We start from the raw sequence: 9083 nt of genomic DNA on the forward strand, positions 1-9083 counted from the left end.
AAGTTTTTTTTTTTACCTTGTCTTGCCTCAAGTGCTACTGGGGCAGGTGTCCATTTCCCTGCAACTCTCTAAGGGTTTAGTCAGCTTTGGAAGACACGTGGACGGGGACATATTTTTAGAAAAGAAAAAAACCATAACATCCACTATCAAAGCCCACTCAATCCAGTTCAGCATCACAAGAGGGGGTTGGGCCTATCTCAAAACATTAAGCGCAAAACAGAAACTAGCCCTGGATGAAATGCAAAGCATCAGAGGGCACACTCACAGGGGACCAGTTTGACTTACTACTTAACTAACTCTAACTGACTCTGCACATCTATGTCATGTGAAGTGAAAACCAGACAAAAGACTGTAGAGACATGAGAAAACATGCAAACTCCATACAGACAGTGCCAAAACTTGGAGATTAACCTCAAACTCAGTAATTTGTAAGGCAGCAGACTCACCATTTAGGTGCCTATTATCAGAACATTTTTGAAGATTTCTTAGTCTTGCATATTATTTAAAAATAAATCTGATGTGACCAACACATGACTTTCTCCATATTTAAAACAAACGTGAACAAAAATATTGGCACCCTTGAACGTCTTTCAGAAATTGCATTACTTCTCCCAGAAAGCTGTCGCAATTACAAATGTTTTGATATTCACAGTTTAAATTTCTTTTGTTTGCATTGGGACAACAGAAAAAAGCAGGGGGAAAAAGTTCAGAACTGATATCATTCCACAAACTGGAATGGACAGAATCATCACTCTCAATGTAATATTTTGTAGCATATCCTTTGGAAACAACTAAAATCAATCTTTCTGTAACCATGAGTGAGTTTCTTTCAGCTCTCTACTGGAGAACCTTCTCCCAACTGTTGTTCTGAGATCTTTCTTTCCACTGGTGTTCTTATGGGATTTAGATCTGAATTAATTGCTGGTCACTTCAAAACTCTCCAGCACTTTGTCTTAGATCAATTTTGGGTGCTTTCTGAAATATGCCTTGGATCATGCTCCTGCTGGAAGAATATGACAGAGACATGGCTTTCTGACACAGGACCCTACATTGAATTCCAATATTCTTTAACAGCCTCCAAAATATCTGTGAACCTCCACCGTGGTTGGCCATAGGGATCATATTCTTTTCTTTAAAGGCATCTTTTTTTTTTGTAAACAGTACATTGACATGCTTTACCAAAAAGTTCGATTTTGGTCTCATTTGTCAATAAGGTGTTCTCCCAGAAGTATGTTGGCATCTTCAGGTAAGTCTTCGCAAACACTTTTTTATGTTCCTGTGTCAGCAGTGGGGTCTTCTTGAGGTCTCCTATTATAGTGTCCCATTTCATTCAAATGGTGATGGATAGTGCAAGTTGATTGTGTTATACCTTGGACTAGTAGCCTTGAGATTGTCCAAGCTTTTCCATAGACATGGCTTTCAAATTCTCAGAAAATTCTTTGATCTTCTTTCTTTGTTCCATGCTTAGTGTGGTACACACAAAACAGAAAGACTGAGTCAATTTTTCTCCAGACTGGATGCAAGTGTGATTCCTACATTTCCAGTACCTGTTATCTGCCATAAGTGAGATTAAACACAAATTAAAGGAGCATCACATGATTGAAATCCAATTATTTCTTTACATTTTGTAAAGGTATCAATAAATTTGTCCAGTCCATTTCTGGAGTTCTTTGTGGAATTATACCAGATTAGACTTTTCTCTGCTTTTTTGTGTGTTGTTCCAATGCAAACAAAAGAAGCAAACCAGCAAACACGTGAATACTACAGCATTTGTAATTGCAACAGTTTTGTGAAAGAAGTGCAGGGGTGCCAATATTTTAGTCATGGTTGTAAGTACAGTACATGGTGTAAGATAAACAAAATTAATTCAAGATGCAATTCTGCTACTGCACTTGAAAATATTGAACTTTAAAAACTTGAGCTTTGAATTAAACTCTTTTCAAAGTCTTAAATTACATGTCCAAATTTAGTAATTTTTTTGTATTGGTTTAAAAAATTTTACCTGTAAAAGCTTGAAGATAATTCACTCAAAATCTAATCTACTCTTAAGACTAACAAGTACAAGTGATCCATAAAATGTAATCATAATTGAGCTATTTGTTCTTGACTTATAGTATCCACAAAATGTTTGCCATGGATCTACAGATAGCTTTCCAAAAAATACCCAAAACATTTTCCAAGGATAGAAAAATGTGTCTTATTTTTGAAATCTCAAAATAGATTTTTTCATGAAAATAATATTTTTTCCATATGCAATGTGGAATAAGTAAAGGATTTGATATTCCAAAAATATTCAGGATGTAGGCAAGTCAAAAGCCATTAGCCTAAATGTACATAAGCATATATAATGTAACAATCTCTTTACGTGATCCACTGAAAGTGCAAGTGCTATTCTAATAAAACTAAACTAATAGTATACCTTGAGGAGCAATAAGAATAAAAACAACTCATGAAATCTTGATATGTCCTATGGTAATCAATGAACTTGCTTTGTTTACTGTGTATTAAATTTAATTTACTGTATATGGAAGCATATATGGTTTGGAATTTATTGCTAATGTAATTGTTAATATGTGCAAGCACTTTAAGGCTGTACTCATTGAAAAGTGGTATAAAGAAATAAAACTAACAGGTCTCAAAGTTGTTTTCATCTATTCAGTTAATTTCTATTCACCTAGTAACTGTAAAACAATGTCAAATTAAGATCGACATGTCTCAGGTTGTAGTTTGCAGTGCTTTCACTCCCATTTTGTTAGAAGAAAAAAGTGTTTTTATGTGAATAGCACTTCAACAGCATCCACTCATTTCTTAATCTATCTCAAAGTTACGGTTACCAGCGCTGGGTCCATACCACACCAGACTCACTTAAGTGTTGCTAATTAACCACCACACATATCTCTGTGAAATGGGAGGAAAAACAGAGAAACCTTCATACAGACAGTGACTGGAGCTGTGAGGTGGGTGTGCTAAATAAACACAGTGCCTCGGTGCTGCCAACCTTTGTTTAGACATTTTTGGGAGTGAGTAGCCCTTGATTGTGGTATCTCCCTTATTTGCTATAATTTAACCCTGGCATTTGTATCTTCTAAATGTCTTTCCTAACAAATAAAAAAGTATGTCTCTTAAAATATTTTATGACAGGTCAGTCTGGGGAATTGACATGCAACTGGTTGCTTCTGAATTCCCTGTAAACCATGCTGTCTCTGCCTATGTTTAGGATAGGTTTACAAGTGCTACACTACTGCCTACAATCTTTATCTTTCCAAATGTGATAAATGACAAATTATTTCTTCCTTTTATGATACTTAACAAGGCAATGCTATTCATATTTTTTTGTGGACTGATCAGCGACATTGTTCACTGGTCATGGTACTGTTCATTAATAACCACCCATTGTGTTTTAGTATTAAGTTACAATATACTCTGGTTTCCCTATTCACTCCCATAATAATCTCCAGTGATTCCTTGCTTTCAGCACCTACTACAATAGAAAAGGGATATCCCATTTAGGACAGTTACTGAAACTTCTTATTTAGTCTCTGGACCCTGAGGTGTAGTAAACCAAACAAATGTGGGGAATTTAACAGTGCATTTGTAAAAGTGTGCCTTTGTATAACATGAATGTAGGTAACCAGAATAATCAGATTAATCACTGGCCTCCTATTCACCCAAAGTAAATCTTACAGGTAAGTGAAATTAACATTTTTCAGAATTTGTTTAAGATTGCTTCTAAAGCTATCTTTAGCTCAAATAAACATGAAACATACCTTATGACAAAACAACTAAAGAGAGAATGGCAGTGTACATTTACAGTCTGTCCCTATAGTACACTTTGAAAGTGGAGCCAGGTGTTGGCCAAATTACTTCAGCTTCATTATGTAAGATAATTAGAGCTGCTTTACTTAGATGATGTCACATTGGATACAAACACCACGGCGATATTTTTTATTTTGTAAAGACTACTTTCTAGGCCATCTCTTGCTGTTCTCTGTTACTTGTCCTGACATCACCACTTCATTTTACTTTGGCCATTGTGGACATTCCATTTCTCCTCACTGTAGCAAAGTTATAACCACATGATCGTCTCTTCTCTGCCAAAGCATCTCCCCTTCAAAGGCTATCCGTCCATGCTTCCTGGCCCTCATCAAAACTCCAACCAGCTTATTAGAAATGGTCACATATTTCTCAAAGAGTTTGCCAAAGGTCACCTTGATTTTTCCATCCTCTCCAGTTTCTCCAATGCTGGCAATGATCTGGCACAGTTCCTCTACTTCTTTTCCAACATGTGTGTGGGCTTCCATTCCTCTGCGTTCTGTTTCTGATCCTTCCCTGGGTTTCCCATAACCCTCTTCTTCTTTCTTGAATTGCACTGTCATCGCCCTATTGTTGCTGAAAGGATTGTGTTCCTGATATGCGGCACGATCATTAACCCACTTCTGCCAGCTCTGTTTCAGCTCTTCAACGGTGCCGAAATCAGCAGACATTCTACTGTCCTCCCCTTCTGTATTATCCTCTTTCTCCATTGTATTTATCAGGACCAAACAGCAAACACTGTCATTGAAGTAAATCTCCTTTAACAGGAAGTTATCAAGACATATTTTGTTTTCTTGTAAGTTCAAACGCTGGTTTCTAAAAAAGTAAAATAGAGATATATTAGAACATACCTTGACAAACTGGAGTGTATACAGTACATACAGTGTAGTATATCAAGGTCACCTTATTCCTAGCAGATCTGGAGATATCACTCAAGCTAATAGCATGTACAGTATTTCAACTGTAGAGGAAACCCATACTAATATGTAAAAGTATGCAAACTCCATATGGAAGGACCCTGAACAAGAGCTGATCTGAGGTTCAGATATGGTGACAAATTCTGGTTTCATTATTTCCAGAAAAAAGGTAAATGGCAATTATTGCAACATGAAAACCAAACTTAGACAGTATGCTAGTCTATTTCCTGGTGCACTTACATACACTAATACCATGCCACACTAGTGTCAATAATTTATGTGCATTAAATACAATTAATTGCATGGGATGAAACATAGACTGTGCTAATTTTACATAAAAGGCCCTCCAGGTGGATAATATAAAAGAATGCAGAATTGTCATGTTATGTTCTAACCCATTTAATCTAGACCATAGTAACAGAGGTGCTGGAGCCTGTCCCAGATAGCACTGGATTGGATGAAAGGAAGGAAAAAATCCTGGACAGGGCACCAGTCCATCACAAGGCAAACACACACACACTAGGGCCAGTTTAATGCAGCCAACTCACCTAACCCGCATGTCTTTAGACAGTGGGAGGAAACCCACACGGACATGGAGAGAACCAGGAACATTCAGCAACTCATTAGGTCCATTTTTAATCTATAATCTATAACTCTTTGGGAATAGTAGTGTAGTGGGGGCTGTTTCTTTCTCAAAATATTTGGGCCAAAGTTCAAATTTGAATTGGATTGTATCTCCGCAGATGGGACTCTTGTGTTCGCTCACAATTCAAGCTATTGTGCCTTCCAACAACTTCCGGTCCATATTTGGTTTCTGCTTTGAGGCAGATGGTATTGGCTCTGATACTGGGAAAAGAGAAGTTTGAAATATAAAAAAAGGATTGATAGCCCAGTTCCACATACTTTTCCAGGCTTGTGTTGTGTTTTTTTTCTTAGAATCGATCTCCTTAACTCCATACGTGGGTTACGTTGAAATAACCCAGTTTGCTTTAATAATAATAAATAGTTAAAAATAATAACTTTTTTGAAGATGGCACATACAGTTATGGTGTTGTAGGAAACTGGAGCCTATCCTGGTTACATAGGCATAAGACAGGAACTAGCAGGCACACACATGAATATCTGGCCAAGTCGCAGTCATCAACTAATCAAACAAATACATTTAAATAAACATATTCTTTAATAAAAAAATCTGCATAAATACGATTACTTCTTGATAGATACTGATTGACACATAGACCGTATCAGACTGTGTACTGTAGACGTTCCATAACACTGACCCAGTTGCATATCAAGATTATAAGTGGCAGGAAACCCCTCAACTGCCTGCAACTAGCAAAAAACATAAGTCTAAACTTCCATTCATTAGAGCCCCAAGCAAGACTAAACCCTTAAAATCACTCCGACACAGTTTACAAAGCGCTGCCAGTCAGGAAAGTTTGATTAGTTCACCGTCAAACTCACTCTCAGTCTCTTGTTCTCGACATTATCACAGCCATACAGAAATAAGGGGTCGGAGAAATAGGAGTTAATTTATGTGAGTTCTCATATTTAACATGAAAGGGGCGTGGGATATCCAATAACATGCGGGAATATGCTAATTAAATGTTTTTGTCTGGTAAAGAAAAACAATCAGTATTAACAAAACTAGCCCAATTAAAGCAGTTTGTACTTTTTTGTCTCAGCAGTAGTTTGAAAACCTCGCATTCAGGAATGAAAACTCCTGACCTGGAACTCTATGGCCAAGTTCTCATCCAAGATCACAACACCCTATTTGCAATCGCCATGCCCACAGACACGCCCTCTTCCTTACCAAAATCTTGGAGCGCTGACCAATGTCCACAAAGAAATACATAACGCACGCTTTGGTTAGGCTTTTAATCATACTGGGTTTCGAAGACGATAATGTAATTTTAAGATTACAGTATGACCTTAACATTAGATACAACGATGAAAACACCGCGATCATATTAGACAAGGAAACCCAATGTCATACACCCTTACCCGATGCCACAGCCACACGAGCGCCGATTCCAAATAAGTGCAGGTTGCGTCGGCCGATCCGTTCGAGTGGCCTGCAGCGAAGAGAGTCCGCCTACAACTGAGACTCATGGGCAGAGCTGCTTAGAGTAAGAAGCTTACAGCAAGTAATTTCGTGTCAACTGTTTTATCTCCCCAGAGGTGGCTTGTTTATAATTAAACTCGTACTAAGCGGTTTCTGCCGAACACGTCGTGCGCTCCCGTAAAACTAATCCCACATATGTGGCGCTCGTTTATCTAAACTAGGTGCAGGTTAAAAACAATTGAAAGGGAGGGCGTGTAAGTTCAGCAGTGAAGGTGATTTGTCGGGATCATGACAACCAGTTACCTCGGACTGAAGAAACAGTGCATCTTTCCGTTATGTCTATCATTTCATGCTGGCACACACAACTCACATGTTGCATTTTATTATAGGATCATCCATGATGCACGCATTTTTCTTTTTTTCTTCCTTTTGAAGTACTTGTCAATGTCTGATACTGTAATCTTATATGCCCTGCTGAAAAGTAGGCTATATGTTGCAGTAATAGAGGAAAATTTTAACAACAGACTTTAAAGAAAGCATTCTCATTTATGGGATTAGGCAGTACCACATGTCTGCTTATTGAAACCTTGTATTAAGAAAACAGTCTTTGCAGAATCCCTCTGTTGCATGCTGATAATGATCCAGGTTTAAAAATGTCTTCTTATCAGGGTACACATATAATTATTTACCCTCCACTCTTAAAAATAATGGTTCTTTAATAGCATTTTATAGTTAATAGTTTCTCGTGGAACTGTTGCTTGACCAAGCACCATTTCGTTCAGGTTATTTGCTTATGAAGTTGGTTCTTTGTGCTTTGAAAAAAAACCTGAAATCTTTACTGTATGGTAAGCTAACTACAGAGTAAGAAAATCTGGATTTAGCATGTGTTAACTATTGTATGCAGCAAGAGTCTGTGCCGATGCGTGTTCGCTTCACGCTCCCGTCTGGCTTCTGGGGGCCCTCGAACCCGACACCGCCGGTAATGTCACGGATGAGCTAGACCAGGAGTGCCAACACTGTTTCGGGTTGCAAGCTACTTTTAAAATGACCAGGTCTAAATGAATCTACCTACATTAAAATGCTATAGATAGATAGATAGATAGATAGATAGATACACTGAGTATACTTTATACATAAAATGTATGTTTTCGTACCTTGCATAACTGAATTACCTTTATGGCACAATAACAATTCAATACATTTATGATCACTACTCTATTTGGATTTAATAATCGTCATGTAGGAAAAGGCTGACTCGCATAAATAAGTAGAGCCGAATCATGCAGTAAAGGAGCTTTTGAATTCAGCCGAGTAAAAAATGACGGGTGTTCGATTAACTGCGATTTTATTTCCCTCTCCTTTCTCTTTCTCAGATCGCTTTTTGGAAGGACGTCAGTTTCGTAGTTTTTATGAACAGTTCGAAAATGCCTTTCCACATTTTTCTTCTTTGGAATAGCAATGATAGATTGACAGATCAGACAAACGCACTTCGATTGTGACATTTTGAGAAAAAAAATCCTCTTCCAATTCCATATCCAGCCCATATCCTCCCCAAACAATTTTTTTTAATCCCTTCTTTAGTCGATATAAATTGGAAGGCTAACTAGATCACAGCCCGAGTTTTGCAGTTGCTCGCGTGTTTGATCGTGAGTGCGGGATGACCAGTGAGTTAGAAGAGAAGAGATCTCAGACTGGCCGCCCTGTATGACAATCAAGTTACAAATGCAATAGGGAGGATATATGATAGGCTAACGTTTATTTTTTTTTTTAATGCAACGCAATCTACCTGCACTACCGTTGCAATCTACTGTTCGATCGCGATCGCCGCATTGGGCACCCTTGAGCTAGACAGTGAGGAACAGCAAAGCAAGGGGATGGTGAAAAAGTGCAAAGTGCTTTTATTTAAAACGAACAAACAAAACAGCGTCTAAATAAATAGTACAATGTATCTTAATCTTCAACTACATAATCCATAAAACAGGTGAAAGAGTGGAGGTTAAAATATTTTAGAAAAAAAACTTTAAAAAAACAACGAGGTTAAAACAACGGCTGGAAACCGTCTTTTTAAAAATCCGGTGCATCCGTCTACTACTGGTGGCTCCCCTGCTTCTCCCAAACGGGCCCAGCAACTGGGGAATCACTCTAGCTGCAGCTAACCTGCTTCGGCCTCACCGACCCCTGGCTTCAGTAGGCTCCACCAAGCAGCGACCAGGGCACTCATGTTGGGGAATACAAGTCCGCTGCACTCAGCGGCGAAGTCATCCGCCTTCCGGTCACTCCCGCTCTTC

The 9083-nt window shown here is 38.3% G+C and overlaps 1 protein-coding gene across 1 annotated transcript; it reads right to left on the reverse strand.

The window, feature by feature from the left end:
- Window positions 1-3: 3 nt before the first annotated feature.
- On the reverse strand, window positions 4-6905 carry si:dkey-29b11.3 (actin-binding Rho-activating protein-like). The gene is made up of 2 exons (XM_039747814.1): window positions 6735-6905; window positions 4-4629 (listed from the first exon to the last, which is right to left on the reverse strand). Exon 2 carries the CDS (start codon window positions 4521-4523, stop codon window positions 4053-4055), a length of 471 nt encoding a protein of 156 aa, XP_039603748.1. The 5' UTR covers window positions 4524-4629; window positions 6735-6905; the 3' UTR covers window positions 4-4052.
- Between the last annotated feature and the right edge of the window lie 2178 nt (window positions 6906-9083).

Source organism: Polypterus senegalus, chromosome 3 (assembly GCF_016835505.1).
Source record: "Polypterus senegalus isolate Bchr_013 chromosome 3, ASM1683550v1, whole genome shotgun sequence".
NCBI lineage: Eukaryota > Metazoa > Chordata > Cladistia > Polypteriformes > Polypteridae > Polypterus > Polypterus senegalus.